Source organism: Meriones unguiculatus, chromosome 2 (assembly GCF_030254825.1).
Source record: "Meriones unguiculatus strain TT.TT164.6M chromosome 2, Bangor_MerUng_6.1, whole genome shotgun sequence".
Lineage (NCBI taxonomy): Eukaryota > Metazoa > Chordata > Mammalia > Rodentia > Muridae > Meriones > Meriones unguiculatus.
The window spans coordinates 179,803,340-179,825,651 of NC_083350.1; the positions used below are offsets into that span (position 1 = coordinate 179,803,340).

Genomic DNA, 22,312 nt, shown 5'->3' on the forward strand with positions numbered 1-22,312 from the left:
CCACCAAAGGTGGATCATAATAAGGTCATTTGACTTGGCACCAATTGCCTTTACCCATTATATTATTTTAACAGGCCCATGTAAAAGTTTTCTTTAAATTTTAAATAGTGGAAGCTGAAGAGACAGTTCATCATTTAAAACCACTGCTGCTATTGTAGAGGCCCTGGGTTCAATTCCCAGCACCCATATTTGACAGCTCACATGTCTGTGAGTCCAGTTCCAGGGGTTACGAAGCTGCCTTCTCATCTCCCTGCACACCTGTACACGTGCAATGCACTTACATACATCCAGACCCACATACATAAACATAAAAAAACTTAATCTTAAAAAATTTTAAATCTCACATTTGTATTTGTAGGGCTGAGAGAACTGTACTTCGTGATGCAATTCAATGTCTTTGACATTATTTTCATTAAATTTCTTTGGACTCTATAGAAGTTTATGGTATTATTTCCTCTTGGATTGTAATTTGAGAATTTTATTATCACAAATACACTTCACGTGCCTATGTAATGTATACATATATAATGCTACTTTACCTGGCAATGTTAGCCTTGTATCTTGCAATTGTGGTTAAAATGAAGGGTCCAGTATTGCATATTGTCTTCTTTTTTTTTTTTTTTTTTTTTTCTTTATTGGCTAAGGTTTTTTTTTTTTCTTTTTATTTTATTTTTTTTTATCAGTTACATTTTATTAACTCTGTATCCCAGCCGTGTCCCGATCCCTCATTCCCTCCCAGTCCCTCCCTCCCTCCCTCCCTCATCTCCACCGTGCCCCTTTCCAAGTCCACTGATGGGGGGGACCTCCTCCCCATTCATCTGATCCTGTTTTATCAGGTATCTTCAGGACTGGCTGCAAAGCCCTCCTCTGTGGCCTAACAGGACTGCTCCTCCCTTCGGGGGTGGGGAGACCAAAGAGCCAGTCATCGAGTTCCTGTTAGAAATAGTCCCTCACTTTGGGAAACCAATTGGTTACTGAGCTACCACAGGCTACATCTGAGTGGAGGTTCTAGGTTATGTCCATACATGGTCCTTGGTTGAATGTCAGTCTCAGAAAAGACCCTGTGCCCAGATATATTTGGTCCTTGTGGAGCTCCTATCCTTTCCCCATCAGACTAACTCCCCTTCTTTCTTATGATTCCCTGTACTCTGCCAAAGGTTTGGTCATGAGTCTTTGCTTTGAAAACACTGCTAGTTAGAGTCTTTCAGATGCGCTCAGTAGACTCCTGTCATACGTTCGATGCACATCCCATCTGTCTTTCTAAATGAGGATTGATCATCTTACCCCATGTCCGCTCAATTGATTATCTTTTTTAGGTGTATAGATTTCATTATGTTTATCATATCTTATAGGTCTATATAAGTGAGTATATCCCATGTTTGTCTTTCTCCTTCTGGGATATTTCACTCAGAATGATCTTTTCTAGATCCCACCATTTGCCTGCAAATTTCATGATTTCCTCCTTTTTGATTGCTGAGTAGTATTCCATTGTATAAAAATACCACAATTTCTGTACCCATTCCACCGTTGATGGACATCTGGGTTGTTTCCAGGTTCTGGCTATTACAAATAGAGCTGCTATAAACATGGTTGAGCAAGTGTCCTTTTTGTGTACTTGAACAAACTTTGGGTATATACCTAGCAGTGGTATAGCTGGGTCTGTAGGAAGCACTATTCCTATTTGTCTTAGAAAGCGCCAGACAGCTTTCCAGAGTGGTTGTACCAGTTTACATTCCCACCAGCAGTGGAGCAGGGTTCCCCTTTCTCCACAACCTCTCCAGCATGTGTTATCGCTTGAGTTTTTCATCTTGGCCATTCTGATGGGTGTAAGGTGATATCTCAGGGTCGTTTTGATTTGCATTTCCCTGATGGCTAATGAGGATGAGCATTTCTTTAAGTGTTTTTCTGCCATTCGATATTCCTCTGTCGAGAATTTTCTGTTTAGCTCTGTTCCCCATTTTTTAATTGGATTACTTGGTTTGCTGCTTTTCAGCTTCTTTAGTTCTTTGTATATACTGGATATTAGTCCTCTGTCAGATAAAGGGTTAGTGAAGATTCTTTCCCAATCTGTAGGCAGTCGTTTTGTTTTGATGACGGTATCCTTTGCTTTACAGAAACTTTTCAGTTTCATGAGGTCCCATTTATTGATTGTTGCTCTTAGAGCCTGTGCTGTTGGTGTTCTGTTCAGGAAGTTGTCTCCTGTGCCAATGAGTTCTAGGCTGTTCCCCACTTTTTTGAAAATACAAGTAAATGTCCAAGTTGATACACCCAACTTGAAGCCAGAGATTTATTTTTAGAACCAGAGTTTTCACTGTGTTAAACTGAATTATCTTATTTAAAAATAGAAAGCAGTTAGAAAAAGTAAAATAATGTGAGACAATTCTTAGAATACAAATGATCAGATTAGATTCAAATTCTTAGAATTCAAATTCTTAGAATTCAAATACATCTTTTGGAGGTGAGGATTTATTTACTTTCAAGGTCTGTTTTCAAAGAAATCATTTTGCTTTGGATGCCTGAATTTCTTATTTTCTAAACATTATTTCATTTTCTTTTTAAAAAGGTTTAATTTTCTATAATAGTGCATTTCTTGCATATATGTGTGTGTGTGTGTGTGTGTGTGTGTGTGTATCAGTGTATCATGTGTGTGCTGGTCCTGGAGGCCAGAAGAGGGCACTGGATATCCCGGACATACGTTACATACAGCTGTGAGACACTGTATGGGTGTTGGGAACTGTACCCAGATCCTCTGCAAGAGTCTTAACTACTGAGTGTTTGTCCAGACCCCAACATTCTTTCTAAGTGAAGACATAAAAAAACTGAAATCATCTTCTCAAAGTTTTGATGTGAGCTTTAAAGCTTTTGTTTTGTCTTTAGGGGAATTCAGTGATGGGTCCAATGAGGCTGGTGGCATCTATCAAGTCCTTGAAATTCCCTATGAGGGAGATGAGATCAGCATGATGCTGGTTCTGTCCAGACAGGAAGTTCCGCTGGCCACACTGGAGCCTCTGCTTAAAGCACAGCTCATCGAAGAGTGGGCAAACTCCGTGAAGAAACAGAAAGTGGAAGTATACCTGCCCAGGTGAGAGGTCCTGTGTGGCCCTTTGCAGAGCACAATGCTGTGGTCCAGAAAAATCTTTTGCAAATGTTTCGGAATTTTAAGTGTTCTCTTCTTTTTCCTCCTCCCATTTCTCCTTCTTCATCCTCCTTTCCCACGTTTCATGCTTTCTTCTTTTTCTTTTTTTTTACATTAATTACATTTTATTTGCTCTGCGTCCCAGCTGTAGCCCCCTCCCTCATTCCCTCCCAATCCCACCTCTCCCTCATCTCCTCCCATGCCCCTCTCCAAGTCCACCAATAGGGGAGGTCCACCTCCCTTCCCATCCAAGCCTAGCTTATTGTCTCATTAGGACTGGCTGCCATGTCCTCCTTGTGTCCTTTGCTGCTCCTTCCTCAGGGAGTGGTGGTCAAAGAGCCGGCCACTGAGGTCATGTTAGAGACAGTCCCTCTTCCCCTTACTAGGGAACCCACTTGGATACTGAGCTGCCATGGTTACATCTGAGCAGGGGTTCTAGGTTATATCCATGAGGTACCTTTGTTGGAAGAGTAGATGAAGAAAGAAGATGTGGAGAAACAGGTGGATGAAGAAAAAGAGAAGAGTTTTTCTGAGACTGATACTCTTCTCTTTTTCTTCATCCACCTTTTTCTCCACATCTTCTTTCTTCATCTACTCTTTCTCTTCATCACGATCTTCTCTTTCTCCCTTTTCTCGTCTTCCTCCTCCTTACTATCCATTTCCAGACATGATTCTACGCAGAGATGTACATCTGCTCTTTTGATTTGTTCAGCACTACATACCCATGTGTTGCTGAATTGATTCTTGCTGGGCAGAAAACCTCTGTCATTATTGGAAGCACTTGCAAGCAAGCTAGTGTAGTAGGTACTCACATACTCATATAAACAAAACCGAAATCTACTCAAAAGCCTCCCTGTGGCCAAAGACTAAGATATATGCATGGTTTTACTAATGTGACTACTGTTTTCTTCTTAACTCCACCTCAGGCCCCTTAGCACATCCACATTTAGCAACATGCTGTTTCCATTTGCTGGTTGCTATGCCACATGCATGATTCCGTCTCCAGTTATATTCCTGTCCTTCTCTAGGTATTGTTTACTTAGATTTTAGGGTCAGCTGTGACACCAGACCTTCCAGGAAGCACTTCACGAACTATAGGCTCACAAGCATAATGAAAAATTTAGGCTAGAGAACAAGGTACACCAATTAATAACATATATGATATGTGTGTGTACACAGCAGTACACACGTAGAATTAGCAGAATTCTAAATGAGTTCTTAAGAAATATTATATATTCTAACTCAATACAGTTCTAACTAACTACAGGTCTAGGACTAATTTTACATTAAAATTATTCAAATACTAGTTTCTATAAATATAAAATGATGATAAATAAATTAATAAATCTAGATTATTAAAATCTTATTAATTTGCATTTTAATTTTAGGAGCTGATATTTAAGAGTTATATTTTATGTAAATGCCTATTTTGTTGAAAAACATGTTGTTCGTCTGCCTTTGTATACCAAAGATATTTATTTGTGTTGATATTTGTAGCAAGAGCATTATACAATCTTCATATATCTAACTCTGTATATATATATATGTAGACATGTATATATGTACATGTAGATAATAGACATATATGTGAAGACTATCTATGATGACTATATACATATGTATATATACATATATAAGCATATATCTTATTTAGTCTTTTTATAAAAACAAAGTATTTATAACCAAAATAGTTCAGGCATCTAAGATATCTAGCATGAATCACTTTCCATGATGATAGATTTATAAAGATTCTATTAGTCTATTCTCAAGAAGTAGTGAATATCTAACAAATGATAGCAGTTTGTTAAAATATAAAAATTTATTTTATATAATTGTACAAAGTAAGATGTTTTAAACTATAACATTTTATTTATAAATATTAATAATTGAATATAAAATATTGTATAATCCACAAAGTTTTGAACAATTTAACCCATGTTAAAACTCATCCAATGATTATTTTAATCATGGATTTAATATTTTTCACCTAAGAAATTCTTTTTTTCTATAATACAACAAATTCAATGCAGTGTTAATACTTCTGTTAATAAATTCCAAAAACTCAGTGTAGGGTCTCCAGCAGCTTAAGTTCTATGAAGGCATGAAGTTACTTAGGGGCATCTTAGCAGAATTCTACATGAGTTCTTGAGAAATGTTATATATTCTAACTCACCCACATTCACTAGAAAATGTGTCCTCCAGGTCATGTCCACTGAGAAATGTGAATGTGGTGGCAGAAGAAAATTAAAATTTCATTTTCTAAGAGTTATTCTTCAATTATGAAATAGTTTAGCTCACTTGCTCTTACTAATGTCAGCTACTGAACTAGGCTCAGCTAATTACCAAGTCTCATTATCATGTATCCTCTTTATGCATAATGCTAAAATAGGAAGAGCAAATGACTCAGTGAGGTAAACTTGCTTTTTCTTTTGTAAAAGTGACTGTGTTGAAACAGCTGTATGTTGTAGTAATCGATGGCAAAGCTCTTCCACATTTGGTAGAATTAGGAGCCCCTAAGCATTTGACAAAAGTAGCATCTTCATTGCCCCTATGTGAGCAGAGGTAAAAGATGCTTCTATTAACTAGATTATAGGTTTACTCAAGGATCAGGTTTTAATTTCTCATAGTTTTCATGTGGAGAACTATTCTAAAAAGCAAGCTTGCATTTTTGTAACCACATTTTTGGCCAATCAGACAGGTACTTTTAATTTTACTCATACTAAAGTTTATATGGACAGTATAAAATACCAACCTTAGCGGATGTAGAGTAGAGGGCTAAGGCTGTGGCCATGATAGAGTGCTAGCTAAGAATCCCGGAAGCTCTGGGATATATTCCTAGCACTGCATAGACCGGCCATGGTGGCACACACTTTTAACTAGAATTGCAGAGAGGGAAGCAGGGATCAGAAGTTCAAGGTCATCTTCAGCTACATACTAAGATTGAGGCCAGAGATCCGTAGAAAATTTGAAAAAGTGTGCAGTCAGAAAGACCTCAGTTAGTAGCCTGATTTTCCCTGCCATGAATATGAATAATAGAGCAAGTGGCTTAGTTTGGTTTTAAACTTCATTTTTTATCTTTCTTTTTAATTATCTTTTCTGTTTGTTTGTTTGTTTGTAGCCTAGATCAAACAATACTTTATTTAGGATTGTCTGACATCATGATAAGAAACTGGACAGGATAAGCAAAATGTGTTTGAGAGGCTGATAGTAATAGATAGTTATATTAGTAGTCTGTACTAAGAAGAAAGAGTTCATGTTTAAACGGTAAATGTTTTCTATTGCTTGCAAGGAAAAAAAAGACAGTAATAGACAACTGGAGAAAACTGAAAGTTTTTCTTTAACTTTTTATAAAAATATTAGAAAAAGCTAGAAACTACATATTTGAACTAATACAGGTTTTCCTATTCCAGATATTTCAAATATTAAAATAAATATGATATGGAACAATTCTATTTTCATAATAAATGTTCATTTTATGGTATAAACTATCATACAAGTCTAATTTAAGTGAAGCTATACTAAATTTCAGTATTTGGATTAGTATCTTTGATATATAGATGCTTGTCTTTTCGTCTTTTCATGAAATATTAACCTGCCAAAATTACGTTTCCCCAATCACTCTTTATCATATCTGAGTGTTTTAATAGTTATTTCCTTCTAATTCTTACAATATCAGAATTTTGATATTGTAATGTCTAGTGGATGGTTTGACTTGTCTTATTAACGATGTAGCCTGTAGCCTAGTAATTTATATGCAGCATGTATACAGCAAAAGGCAGTATCAGAAAAACAACAAAAAAATTCTTTCTGACATATTTTTGTATTTTGTTATAAAAGTATTAAACATGTTTTATTTATTTTTATCATTATCATTTATTACAGTTTAATCAACTTGTATCCTGGCTGTGGCCCACTCCCTCACAGTCTTTCCCTCCCTCTTTTTCCTCTATGTCCCTCCCCTAGTCCATAGGGGAGGTCCTCCTACCCTCCTATTTGACCCAAGCCTATCAGGTTTCTTCAGGACTGGTTGCATTGTCTTCCTCTGTGGCCAGGCAAGGCTCCGCCCCTCAGGGGGAGGTGATCCCAGAGAGCCTGTCACTGAGTCCATGTCAGAGAAAGCCCTTGCTCCCCTTACTAGGTACCCCACTTGGAGACTGAGTGTATAGGCTACATCTTAGCCAGGGTTTTAGTTCCTCTCCAAGCATTGTCCTTGGTTGGAGTATCATTCTACTCAGGCCCCCCAGGACTCAATTTTTTTTTGTTTCTTTGTTTTGTTTTTTTGTCTGTTTGTTTATGTTGGTCTCCTTTCAGAGCTCCTGTCCCCTACAGATCTTTCTATCTCCCCTTTCTTTTTAAATTTATTTTTAATATTAATTACAGTTTATTCATTTTGTATCCCAGCTGTAGCCACATCCCTCATTCTCTCCCAATCCCAACCTCTCTCCCTCTTTTCCTCCCATGCCCCTCTCCAAGTCCACTGATAGGGGAGGTCCTCCTCCCCTTCCATCTGACCCTAGGCTAATCAGGTCACATCAGCACTGGCTGCATTGTCCTCCTCTGTGGCCTGGCAAGGGGGAGGTGGTCATCTCCCTACTTTCATAAGTTGCACTCTACCCAAAGTTTAGCTATGAGTCTCAGCCTCTACTTCAGTAGAGTATTCCAGAGGCTGTCTATGGTAGGCTCCTGTCTCATTCCCTGTTTTCTCCTGCTTCCAATGTTTATCATGTTTGTCCTTCTGAATGAGGATTGAGCATCTTCCCTAGGGTCTTCCTTCTTGTTAGCTTTCTTGGGAGTATAGATTTTAGTATGTTTATCCTATATTATATGGCTAATATACACTCATGAATGAGTATATACTATGTGTCTTTCTGCTTCTGGGTTACCTCACTCAAGAGAATCTTTTCTAGTTTCCACCATTTGCCTGCAAATTTCACGGTTTCCTTGATTTTAAAAGCTGAGTAGTATTCCATTGTGTAAAAGTACCATACATTCTGTATCCACTCCATACTTGAGGGACATCTGGGTTGTTTCCAGCTTCTGGCTATTGTGAATAGAGCTGCTAAAACCATGTTTGAGCAAATGTCCTTGTTGTTTAGTTAAGCATATTTTAGATATATGCCTAGGAGTGGTATAGCTGGATCTTGAGGTAGCATTATTCCTAATTCTCTGAGAAAGCACCAGATTTATTTCCAAATTTGTTGGACAAGTTTACACTCCCACCAGCAATGGAGGAGGGTTCCCCTTTGTCCACATCCTCTCCAGCATATGTTGCCACTTGAGTTTTTGTTCTTAGCCATTCTGATAGGTATAAGGTGAAATCTCAGGTTGGTTCTGATTTGCATCTCCCTGATGACTAAGGACATTGAACATTTCTTTAAATGTTTTTCTGCTATTTGATATTCTTCTATTGAGAACTCTCTGCTTAGCTCTTTATCCAATTTTTTAATTCAATTACTTGGTTTGTTGGTGTTTAACCTCTTAAGTTCTTTATATATTCTGGATATTAGCCCTCTGTCAGATATAGGGTTGGTGAAGATTCTTTTCCAGTCTGTAGGCTGATGTTTTGTTCTGATGACAGTGTCCTTTGCTTTACAGAAGCTTTTCAGTTTCATTAAGTCCCTTTTATTGATTGTTGATCTTAGAGCCTGGGCTGTTGGTGTTCTGTTCAGGAAGTTGTCTCCTGTGCCAATGAGTTCAAGGCTCTTCCCCACTTTTTTTTTTTTTTTTCAATGCAGTTTATTCAGGAACATTGAACAATTGAACAATCCTCGGACCCCGGGGAAAGCCAGCCCACAGCTTAAATAGCCTCTGGGTAGCCAACCCAGGCGTGCCACGGGGGCAATGCAGATAGGTCCACATACATGGAAGCAAGCCAGATCCTCGGCCTTAGCCAAATGTGGAGTTGTTCGTGACAGAGAGCACTCACCATCGGGAAGGTGGAAGGCGGAAACCAGCTCCATCTTTAAGGCATAGCATTCCGCAGCTCTCTACAGTTCCCCCTTTTTGTTTTAGACGCATCAGGCAAGAGTAGAGGTCCGATCTCTGATATTAGAAATAAATTGGGACTTTGTACAGATGTTCATTTAGGTGTCATCCACCCAAAGAGCATCAGACCCGTCCGATACCTTTTTCTCAGAGGCGGGACCTGGGGCATCAACCCGCATGCAATCAGACATGCTCTTCTCTGGGTCCGAAGCGGCTGACCCTGAGTGCAGTGCTTAGCCTCGCATCCTGAGCGTATCATTTTATCTTTTTATGGTATCCAACCATGCTTGGGGAGAATGTCCTGCTTCAATGGCTGTAAAGGCCTGAATGATCATGGCTGCATCACACTGTTGTGAGACTCTAATCTTGCATATATACCACAGGCAAACCAAGGAGACCAACACCAGAAGGCCTGCTAACACTCCCATGCCCGCCCATTCCTTCAGGTAGATCAGCACTGTTTGTTGAAGATACTATCTTTTTTTCCATTGTATTTCTTTTTTGGCTTCTTTGTCAAAAATCAAGTATATGTGTGTGGGTTTATTTCTGGGTCTTCTATTCAATTCCATTTATCCACCATGTTTCTATGCCAGTGACATGCAGTTTTTATTACTATTGCTCTGTAGTACAGCTTGAGATCAGCAATGGAGATACCTCCAGAATATCTGTTACTGTACAGGATTGTTTTTAGCAATTCTGGGTTTTTTTTTTTTTTGTTTGTTTTTCCATATGTAATTGAGAATTATTCTTTCAAGTTCTGTAAAGAATTGTGTTGGTATCTTGATGTGAATTGCAATGGAACTGTAGATTGCTTTTGGCAGGATGGCCATCCTCACTATGTTACTCCTACTGATCTATGAGTACGGAGTTCTTTCCATCTTCTCATTTCTTCTTAAATTTCTTTTTTCAGGGGCTTAAAGTTTTTTTTTTATAGGTCTTTCACATGCTTGGTTAGAGCCACATCAAGGTACTTTATGTTATTTGAGGCTATGGCAAGGTGTGGATTCCCTAATTTCTTTCTTGGCCCTTTTGTCTTTTGTACATAGGAGGGCTTCTGATTTTTTTTTTTTTTAGTTAATTTTGTATCCAGCCACTTTGCTGAAGGTGTTTATCAGCTGAAGGAGTTCCTCTGGTTGAATTTTTGGGGTCACACATGTATACTATCACTCAGGTATACTATCATATCATCTGCAAATAGTGATAATTTTACTTCTTCCTTTCTGATTTGTATCTCCTTGATCTCCTTTACTTGTCTTATTGCTCTGGCTAGGACTTCAAGTACTATGTTGAAGAGATATGGAGAGAGTGGGCAGCCTTGTCTTGTCCCTGATTGCAAGGGATTGATTTAAGTTTCTCTCCATTTAGTTTCATGTTGGCTATAGGCTTGCTGTATATAGGCTTTACTATGTTCAGGTATGTGCCTTGTATCCCTGATCTCTCCAATACTTTAAACATGAATGGATGTTGGATTTTGTCAAATGCTTTTTTGGTATCTAAGGAGATGATCATGTGTTCCCCCCGCTTCTGTTAGTTTTTATGGTGGATTACATTGATGGACTTCTGTATATTGAACCATCCCTGCATGCCTGGGATGAACCTACTTGGTCATGGTGGATTCTATCTTATTAAATTAAAAATTTCAGGCATGTTGATTTCATATTTCTTACTAGAATGACTAATAATATGACTCATTGGTTTAGAGAGATTCTCTATTAATCAAAAAGCTTTACAATAGAAACCATTTATGTAAAGTTAAGATTTTGTTTACGGATATGATGATTAATGTTTTATTACTGTTTACAAAGCTGATGCACTTTTTATTCATTATTTTGTGAATAATAACTCGAAACCCTTTAAAATTAAATTTCAGTTTTATTTTTAAGTGCTCTAATGTAATTGCAAAAAAGCATTAAACACATAATATTTACCTACTTTTCATTGATAAGTAACTTTTTGTGATATCATGAAAACATGTTTATTTATTTGCGAATATTAAGTAAGATCACAATGATATTTTTAAATAAGAGATTTAAAATGGAGTTGAAATGCTTATTTTATTAATTGTACAGTTAAATTTGTCACTTGTTTTACCCTGCCTATTGTAGGTGGGGGACAGAGAGGCAGTATCAATGGTAGGGGACAGAGAGGCAGTATCAATTGACTAGATAGGAGAAAGAGAGAAATAGATCCTGAATAAATCTGCAACGAATCATTGAAAAATCATGAATACTACTTAATGCATCACAATATTTTGAAAATTACTCATTTAATGCTTTAAAAATCTTTTTATATTTATTGTGTCTGTGTTTGCATGTATGAGTGTATGTGTGTATGTGTGTGTGTGTGTGTGTGTATTTGTATGTGAGTGTGCATGTGTGAATGTGTGTGTACGTGTGAGTGTGTGTGTGTGTATCAGGTTGGTGGCAGGTGCCTTTACTCACTGATCCATTTCACCAATCCCCATTTACAAGTTTTACCAAGTACTTAATGAAACCTCACCTCATCAGCCCTTTAAACTCTCATGTATCATAGTTGTGTGTCCATAGCAAATATCTGTTACTAATGAATTTAAGTCCTAATATGTTATGTCATTCTCTTTGATCCTTCCTCCTTTTACTGAAAAAATATTTTATGCATTATATTCTGATTGTGTTTTGCCCTCCTAAAATTATTCCTAGATGCTCTTCATTTCTCCATCTATACAACTCCACCCTATTTCTCTCTAAAAGTTAAACAAAACCAAGAAACTCTCTTCTCTTTCTATCATCCACCTACAGAAACCTCAGAAATCAAAATATATAAGTCAGAGAGAAATAATAAAAAAGATATTTTTAAGCAAAACAATGTGAGACAAAAAGTCTAAAAAAATACCATCGAGTTCAAGTTTCTTTTGTGTTGACCATGACCTGCATAGGTTCAAGCCCGATGGGGTCCCACAGTTAAGAAGGAGAATAGACACTGGTCCCACACCTATCCATGACGCTCTGTGTAATTGGCACCATCTTGCAAAAGAAAAAATTTTCATAAGCACACTCACATACTTCTTTCAGTCAAAAGTCAGTTTTAGTATTTATTCACTAAAGTGAATAAATACTATTTATTTAGCAGCACTTATTCACTTTATATTGAATATATATATATACTTTTGTCATCATCATACTTAGCATTTTATTCTTGTTCCAGGTAAGAATCTGCTTTAATGATATATTTTCTTCCCATATCTTCTCCAGGTTCACAGTGGAACAGGAAATTGATTTAAAAGATATTTTGAAAGCCCTTGGGGTCACTGAAATTTTCATCAAAGATGCAAATTTGACTGCCATGTCAGGTAAGAAATATCAATTAAAATATTATTCATAAAAAGCTTCTCAAAATAATGATGCTGTCAGTCACGTCTTATGAATTTCACATATATGCATATTACTTATCAAATAAATGAAACAAAAGATATATTTGCTTATATAAGCAAAACTATAGATAATATATTTGCTTATATAAGCAAAACTATAGATACAAGTACAGCATTCCATGTTGCCTGATGTGAGTCTTCTTAGTAGACTGCTTTCTAGAACACTTCCTACATCTTCAAATTCGCATCCCACCTGAAAAAACAGCTTGTGGAATAGATAATCAATGAATCTGCTGGCTGACTATGTAAATATATCCTACTGGAATAAGTCATGTCAGGAAGATGAATGACCACTTCCTGCTGTGAGGAACAGACCAAAGACTCTTTTAAACAGAATAAAGATTACACAGTGAGTTGCTGTTAAATTTTTCCCCGACTCTTCAGTAAAAATAATGTTTTAAAAAAAGTAATTTTAAAGTATACTAGGAAAGAAAATTAGTTGAATTTTTAGTGGATGAAGCTAAAATGTTAGTATCATTAAAACACTTATAATCTTTGAATAATTTTGGATAAAGTTTTAAGTGATTAACCCCAAGAAAGTTACGATTGATAAAGGCAACAATAAGGTTAAGACTAAATAAATAAGTACCATAATCATGATATTCTAATTTTTATTTGGACAACAGAAAAATACAATCCATTTTTTATACGAGAAGAGAAATACCAATGAAGAAAAGAGAAGCTAAAGTTGTAAGGCCTCTTCATAGTCACTGTAGTTGAACCTAGTACTTCAACTAGTGCATGAGGTTGTGGGATCTGCCTCCTCAGTTCCTATATTAAGGAAAGAATAATTTCATCTGAATAAGCCACTTACATGAAATCACAGCTTCTGTGCATGTACTGAATTCTGGAAAGACATTCTCCACTTCTGAAACTGCTTACACAGATTCATGTTTGAATTATACTCTTATGACCATGTACTTTTGGGAGGGGAAGAGAGAGAATGAAATATAGAATTCAAGAAATCCTAATACTAAACCTCCCAGAATTGGGATAGTGGGGGCCATTTTAAAGCATCACTCAGCCTCTTCAATGAGCTGAGACTGATATATTCCTGATGATTTTGGCAATGTAACTTCTCATTCAGGGAGCTTGATTCCCTAAGCACCAACAGAGATTCTCTTAGAGCCTACTGTATAGATGACCCTGTCTACATGAGCGAGATGTATTTTTCTTTAGTAATGCCTTCAGGGCTTATGTCCCAGTTCCTAGAGCTGTGAGCATCTCTTTGGCAAAGTCAGGAAGGCCAGACTAGTGGAGATGCGAAAGATCATATGGTATCTTTGTACCTGAGTCAGGAATATGTTCATAGCTGAAGCATAGCATAAAATCCTAATGCTGTCTTCCTTATAAATTTAGAACATTGATCTTACTTTATTGGCAGAGTTCCCACTAGATAATTACATTCTACTTTCCTCACAGTAATTCCTCACTGTCTCCCAAGCATCCAGGCAGATCTTTTACCCAAATACAACACCTGCAGCCACTCGGTCCTGAGGGGTTAGCTCTACTAGGGCAAGCCAGTCACTGTGGCCAGTGTGACATAATTTTAGACATGTTTAGGTTCATAAGGTAATATCTCATTGTGTTTGCTTTCACAGAGACAGTTAACCATAGCTGTTTTCTTCTTGTCTCTCTCTCTTTTTTTTTTGCTTTTATAATTTTTTATTTATTATTTCTCAAAATTTATTCTTTTTTTATCCCAGCTGTGGCCCCCTCCCTCATCTCCTCCTATTCCTACCCTCTCTCCCACTTTTCCCCCCATGCCCTTCCCCTAGTCCAGTGATAGGGGAGGTCCTCCTTCCTTCCTATCTGACCCTAGCCTAACAGGTCTCATCAGGATTGGCTGCATTGCCTTCCTCTGTGGTCTGGCAAGGTTGATTCCCCTACAGGGTGGTGACCAAAGAGCCAGCCACTGAGTTCATGTCAGAGATAACCCCTGCTCCCTTTACTAGGGAACCTACTTTGGAGACTAAAGACTCTACTGATCAAAGTATCAAAGCTGAAGCTGAGACTCATGGCCAAACTTTGGGCAGAGTGTGTGGCATTTTATGAAAGAAGGGGAAAATAGAAAGACTAGTAGGGGACCAAAAAGAAGGCCAACAGAGCCAAAAAACTAGGCCCTGGGGCCCTGCAGAGACTGATACTCCAACCAAGGACCATGCATGGAGAGGACCGAAAACTCTTGCTCAGATGTAGCCATAGCTGTTTTCGATGAATCAAATGGCTTGGGGATTTGTAATAAGACTAAAATCCTCCAGATAGGTGTTTTGTGTTTTTTTTTAAACATATTTAAGGTTCATTTTATTAATAACTATTTATTATACAGTATTTTAAATAACCAGTAATTTTAAGTATTTTTCCTTTATTATTATTGTTATTATTATCGTTTACAATTTATTCATTTTGTATCCAGGTTGCAGTCCCCTCAGTCCATCTCCTGTTAGACCCCCTGCTCAGATGTAGCCCATAGACAGCTCAGTCTCCATGTGGGTTCCATAATAAGAAAAGAAGAGATAGTCTCTGACATGAAATCAGTTGCCTACTCCTTGATCAGTTCTCCCTGCTGGTGTGACCTAGGCAGCCCACAGAGGAAGAGGATCCAGGCAGTCCTGACGGGATCTGACAGGCTAGGGTCAGACAGTAAGAGAGCAGATCCTCCCCTATCAGTGGACTAGGGAAGAGGGATAGGGGAGGAGTTGGGAGGAGATGAGGGAGGGGGCTACAAACAGGATCCAGAGTTTTTAATAATCTGTATGCAATGTGTCTAGTCATTTGATCAAATCTATTAGACAGAGTTGGAACACAGTGTTTGGTGAAGAGTAAAATGGGTTGAGAGAAGGAGGGAATCCGGCTGTTTGGGTCCATCTTATACACTATAGTTTTTGGGAAGCCAGGACTTGACATCTTTTTTTTTTCCACTTTTTAAAAATTTATTTATATTTTAAAAAATTACAGTTAATCACTTTGTATCCCCACTGTAGCCCCTCCCTCATCCCATCCCAAACCTACCTTGCTTCTCTCATCTCCTCCAATGCCCCTCCCCAAGTCCACTGATAGGAGAGATCCTCCTCCCCTTCCATCTGACCCTAGCCTATCAGGACTTACTGCATTGTCCTCCTCTGTGGCCTAGTAAGGCTGCTTCCCTTGCCTCCGGGGGAGGTAGCCAAAGAGCCAGCCACTGAGTTCATAGACCTGGACACCTTCAACATCACCCTATTTAGGCTTTGGAATGCTTGAATGGAACTGAACTCGGCAATGTTTGGCATGTTACCTTGTATATATGTTACTGTGTCAACAATTTTTTTTTATTAATTACACTTTATTCATTTTGTATCCCCCCATAAACCCCTCCCTCCTCCCCTGCCGATCCCACCCTCACTCCCCTTTTTTTAATGTTTAAGAAAACTAATTGTGTTAATAGTAGAATTAACCTGTAAAATTAAAGGCATTCAAAGAACCATCCATCACTGTTGTAAAAATGCAAGATCCCCAAATTATGTATGGAAAAGAAAACAAACTACCTGCATCATCTCCTTTTGCTTCAAGAGAAACTGAGTGACTTGAAATCCTCTGCTAAGACCTCTCAGCTGAAGCTTTTTTATTTTTATCCCTTTGAAGCCACTCTTGTTTGGATGCTCATTACAGCTGCCTTGGGCTGCTTCAATACTCTGCATGGTTTCCAATCTCTCCCCCAATCTAATCTGTTGTATCTTCCACTGCCAAGATTAATCACCTTAACACTCACTCTCAGATCATTGCAGGACCAGCTCAAAGCTTCCTTTGCTTTGTGGGTCAGGATTGCCTGTTCTACAGAAACTGAGACTACCTCCCTCTCAAGTTCAATCCTCTGCTTAGCTTGCTCTGCACCTCCTATTGCCCCAGATCCTCACATCTGGAAAATTCCTTCTATTTGAATTAAACCTCATCTGCAGACAGCCCAAACTTTATCAAGCCACTAAGATCACATCAATTAGAATCAATCACTCATTAAGTCCCTGAAATTTTGTGTTCCTCTTTGTTGTACATCACACATCCTAGTTCATATTTATGTTATTTATGCATCTAATATCCCAGGTAGAATATAAATGTCCCAAAGATTGATTCTGATGCATGTTTCCTCAATGCCCACCACTCTAGCTTGCTCAGTACTCACTGAATGGAGACATGAAGGAGGTACACTGTTCAATATTTATTATGTTGACTTCATCTCAATTTGATGTCCATTGCCTCTGACGCTAAATTCCATTAACATAAAACACAGGAAAGACCCATACAATAAACATGGAATGCACAGTACCAAGAATCATTCTCTTCTCAGGTTTACAATGCCCACCTAGTTGCAGCAAGGATCCTCACATAGAGGAGGGCTATTTTTATAATGGAAAGGAATGACATTTGGATTAATAGGTAATCTTCTTGGATGGTATAAAGGGCAAGAAAAAGACTACTAAATCCTTCAGTACAAAGTACATGCTTTAATAAAGAAGCCAATAAAATAAAGGACTTAAAAAGGTAAGTGAAAGGCATATTCAGGTCAAATGCAAGTTCTGTAGATTGATGCTGGCCCAGCTTCTGTATCCTTCCCCACGTTGCTCTTTCTCCTTGCTCTGTAAGCAACAAGACTTGTTCCTCTTTTATTGTCACAACTCTACTTGTATGCCTACTTTCTTGCCTGACTATTGTAAAAGTGAATAATGATCACCCTGCCCCGAGGTATTTGCTGGTTTAAATTCTCCCTTCACTGGTATCTTATAAACTCAGAGCAAAGGTATTTCGTTTTTTCTGGACAAAGCTTAGGCTCTCTGATGGTCAAAATCCATAGCACAAGACATTTTGTCTGCTGCTCTCCAACGTCTTCATAGTCCATACTCTACTGAGACCTTCAAGTCATTCCTCCTATTTCTCTCACTTTGTAATTGCAAATCCTATGTCAAGTGACCGTATCTCTTTTTTCTTCACTCCTCTGCTTATCCTTCACAAACTAGCCAGATGTCACAATACCTGTCATCTCTCTCTCTCTCTCTTCCTAGGTAGTTTTCTTCACACCTATATCTGTTACCATTTTTCACCTTTCACTTGGACTGTCTGTATACTCTCTCTGAGCTACAGGCTGTTTCAAAGTTTTGACAATGTGGGAGATGTCACTCTGACTTCATAGATCAGCATGATGCTGGCGTAGGATGGAAGATGAATGAAGAAGGGCAATGGATGCTCCCTAGACTTGTATGAGGCTAATTCTATGTAGATGGGGATTTTCTGTAACCCGTGTTTTCCACCCACACCTTTGTTCCCAAAGATAATGGCGCTGGAACATAAATATATTTACAAAATTCTAGGCCAATATAGCTAGGAATGTTCTCTGACTTGTTCATATCTAGTATCCTATTTATCCTCTTCTAAGTAATTCCGTGTTATTGGTAACTTCTGCTCAGTTTCATGTGTCTGTCCTCAGTGTCCTGGGGTGAATCCCCGCCCCCCTACAGAACTCTTCCCTCTGATTTTCTGCCATAGCTGTAGGCCAATAATCAGGGAAAAAATCCATACAGTTTGCAAGAGATTGTCCTTACATGGTTTCCTGCTCTCCACTCTATTTCCATGCTCATGTCACTGGGACTTCTTTGGGTCCCTCCCTAAGGATTCTCAGTTTGACTCTGTCTCTGCACTAGTTTTCATCTGCATCTTCAGAGCTTCTGCTGGCTGATTCCATCGCATTTACTGGGCCTTAGGTCCCATTTACCCTCCCATCTTTCCTTACCTAACACTCTTCCAAGTAGATGCTCCCCTACCCCTGTTACCTACCAACATACTCTTACCTTGTTTTCTAATGCATATGAACCACATCTATACATCATGGTCATTTATAGATTTGCTTTATTAGTGTTCTTTTATTTATGTCCACCTGCCTTTATAAGAAAGTAGCTGTTAAGTGTCCATGGTATGTCTAGTGTGTACAGTAGGTACTCACTACACGAATGAACAACTATGTGAATAGTTTCTACTTCTGGAACAAAATCTGAATGGAAACAAACACTGTTCTAATCTGAAGGAAGTCAGATTCTGGGAAAGTTTTGTAAAGTGTTCTGGGTGGTGCTGAAGCTAAAGATATTAGTGCACAGAGACACTTTTTTCTAGGATTCTGCTATGATACTTTTTTTCATTTTGTTATTTTAATCCTGCCCTTGGTGATGCAGAAGTCTGTTTAAATTAGCTGTATTCAAAAACAGTGTCTCCAAGGAACTAGAGACCACCATTTGCCTGATGGCCCCCAACCCTCGCCAGCAGGATGTGATTCTCATATGCTCAGAGCCTTGGTGCCCCACACAATAAGTTGAGCGGGGTGCTTGCTCAAAAAATATTTGCTCGGCTATTGAATGGATGACTTAGTACTTTGCCCTGCTTTCTTCACAAGAGTTTGGTTTGCTGCCCAGCTACTCTCTGGATACCCTAGGATTTGCTGGCTTGTTCCCATCTTATCCATTGTAAAGTGTCTGGGTCACAGATGCCTGGAGGAAAGTAGAATGAAGCATTGAACAGTGGGTGCCCGCAGTGACCAGAAAAAAAAAGTCTATTTGGGGTCCGTGTGCAGACATTAAAAACAAAACAATTTTAAAAAGAAAGGAAGAAAAGAAAGCAACATTTGTAGACTACAGAGATACAGAACTTGACACATAATCATGAGAACCTAAGTTCAATTCCTGGAATGTGCATTAAAAAGCCAGGCTGGCAGAGCTAAGGAGGTAGGCATACAGACAGATCTCCAGGATTCTTGCTAGCCAGTCTAGACAAATGGGTGAGCTCTTGGCCACTGAGAGACCTTGTCTCAGAAAACAAGGTATATGGCTTCTCACGGATGGCACCCAGGGTTGACCCTGGCATCCTTGTGTACACAGGTACATCCATACAAACACACAAGTACGTATCTACATACACACATGCATACATTCCCACAAAACAGTATCCATTTGCTTTGATCTACTTGCTGAGAGAACAGCTAACTTTTCTCGAATCAATAAGAAAAAAAAATTAACAGCAAAAATTCTTCAGTGCTCCTTGTATTCTAATGCATTAGATATCTGAGTGCATGATTGGTACCTGACAGTGTGCAAAATGTAAATGAGATAAATGTAAGAAGTGAGATGCAGTCGCTTGTGGCTCCCAGTCGTCATGCAATGTCATATGATAAAGTCTAAGCACATGCGTAAAGAACCACGAACTTCCCTGTGTTCCCACATCTTGTTCTATTTCTAAGATTCAGTTGCCACCAACACATGCTTGCTCAAGCTTCTTTCGGTCATATTGTTTTTTCCAATGTGATTGTTTGAAGTTTATCCCAAGAGGAAAAATAAGCTTTATTTTCCTTAATTGGAAAAAGTTGCTATATTCCCAGGATTCCTCATTTGCCCCATTTCTTCCTACATGTATGTCTATAGTGATAGATTTTTTTTCTTCCTACATGTATGTCTATAGTGATAGATTTTTTTTCTTCCTACATGTATGTCTATAGTGATAGATTTTTCTGCAGGGCAAGTGTCAGGAGATATATTTCCATGTGCAGTGACTTAACCTTTGGGTGCCAGTTGGTCATGCTGTAGAAACATGAACACCAGATTCAATCTTTGCTTTGTTGCCTTTGAAATACAGACAGTAATGCTGGTCCACTAGACCCCATTACATTATTTTTTTTTTCGTTCAAAAATGTTTTAATCTAATGTCTTGTATGCTAATGACAAAACTGCAATAAAATAAGTAAAAGGGAACATATATCCAAGTAACAGAGTCATGGCTGAAGACAGGGAATACTGACCACTCCACTGTACCATTACATTATTTTTAAGCTTGACACAATTTTAAGTGTTTTACAGCAGGTAATTTCCGTGCTTTCCCTCTCTTATTGTTCTTTTCTTGGAACATTTACTTTGTATTAATATTGTGAATTTTATTACCAATGTAAGCCTAATAGGCATAATTATGAGTAAAACTGTTGCCATGCTTTCCATGAATTGTCACACAATGTTGTCACCCAACAGGCTTACCTTATGAAGGAGTTAAGACCTTTCATTATACAATTACCGAATCTTGTGCAGCAGGGTGTGCTGGGTTGTACTAGAAAATTACACATCATCAGAAACACTCCCTCTATTGAGGAGTTTACATTTTGGCCCAGCTTTATACCAGAAGCTAGGAGAGCTTTAAGGAGGGTGGCAGTCCAGGAGGAGACAAACATTAATGCAGGTATAACATATTACAAAGACTTCATAGAACCAGTTTTTGGGTCCATTGGGGAAACAATGGTCAGATCTAATTTGAAGATACAGGAATCAAAGGAAATCAAGAAAAGTCTCCTGGGGCCTTAGGAGTACAAAGGCTGAGGGAGGATCTCAGAGAGCAAAACAGGAGTGAAGAGGGAGCATTTTTTAAACACAGATGCCGTCATAGAATATGGAATGAATGAGGAAGAGGCTGCCTTGTGCAGGGGCTCAGATATGTGTCAGTGTGAAATAACCCTGAAGGTGAGGCGCCAGGCAGAAGGGCAGAGGGGAGGAGGCCTTCTGAGCTGAGTCCCGGTATCAACTGGTTTGCATTTGCATGAGATCATCCTGTGGAAAGCTTCCCAATGAATAGTGCAGGCTGTGTTCCCATCACCTTGCTCTGACATATTGTGACAGCCACTGCAAACTAGTAAACGTTCATTTATTTATGCCACTGGGTTTAGTTTAAAATTTTCATTTTTAGCTGACAGAAATGATAGAAAATTGCATTGTAATGGTATATCATGTAATATTTCAATACGCATATGGATCACATAATATTTTAAAATGTTTAAGTTCTAAATTACATTAATTTATTTATTTCGGGAGGGAATGCACACAGCACAGCACATATGAAAAAGTCAGAGAATGAGCTATGAGTCAACTCTCTTCTTCAATCCCGGGGATTCAACTTGGGTCATCAGGCTTGGTGGGCCAGCACCTTTACCGGCTGAAGAGTCTTGCCAACTCTAAAATCCTTAAAAATTGATTTTTCACTTGCTATTTTTGTGTGCACATGTATAGGCGTGTGTGCCATGCCGTGCATGGAATGGCGGTGAACAGCTTCGTGGAGCCACTTTTCTTCTTCAGCCTTCACACATGTCCGAGGGTATAAACTCAAGTCCTCAGGATTACATACAATTCTCCTCCACGTAGGCCATTTGGATGGTTCTTGACTCGTGTTGAAATTAGGCTAACCACATCTATCTCCTTAAACATCTATCTCCTTGTTTTGGTGAAAAACAAAACAATTAAAAAATTCATAAGTGCTTTAGTGCGGTCTCTTGACGTGTAATGCATGTTACCAGTCACAGTTAACCACCGTAACTTCTTACTCTGATTTAACTGCAGTGTGCTGTCCATCGATCAACCTTTGCCTATCCCTTCAACACTTGAACAGAGGCCATGTGCAAAGGGTCAGGCATGCATCAAAAGCAGACATAAGGACAGGTCTAAGAGCTGCAGGCAGTTTCCTCTCTGCAAGCTGCAATAGCGAAACTATCATTCAGTATCTTTATATCTTTTGTATCTTTAGAGTATTTAAGTGAGGCTTAGCCGGTAAGGTGGGCATCCATTACCCCAAGGTACGCCAAAGGACCCCAAATGACCTACTGTTAACTGACAGAATGAAAAAAAAAGGATCAGAATTTGAAAATAGTTATAATTTATATATTTCACGGCTTTTGGATTCATTTGTTTGTTTTTACCAACTAAAGAGGTTTGATTAATCAAATGTTTTTTGTTTCCCTT

The 22,312-nt window shown here is 38.5% G+C and overlaps 1 protein-coding gene across 2 annotated transcripts in view; it reads left to right on the forward strand.

Annotated features, from left to right (window-relative positions):
- The window catches only part of Serpini1 (serpin family I member 1), a 91,114-nt gene that overhangs the window by 61,455 nt on the left and 7,347 nt on the right, over positions 1-22,312 (forward strand). For both annotated transcript variants that reach the window (XM_060378445.1, XM_060378443.1), the window contains exons 5-6: positions 2,878-3,082; positions 12,352-12,449. In XM_060378445.1, coding sequence (XP_060234428.1) covers positions 2,878-3,082; positions 12,352-12,449 — 303 coding nt within the window. The remainder of the gene's footprint in view (positions 1-2,877; positions 3,083-12,351; positions 12,450-22,312) is intronic.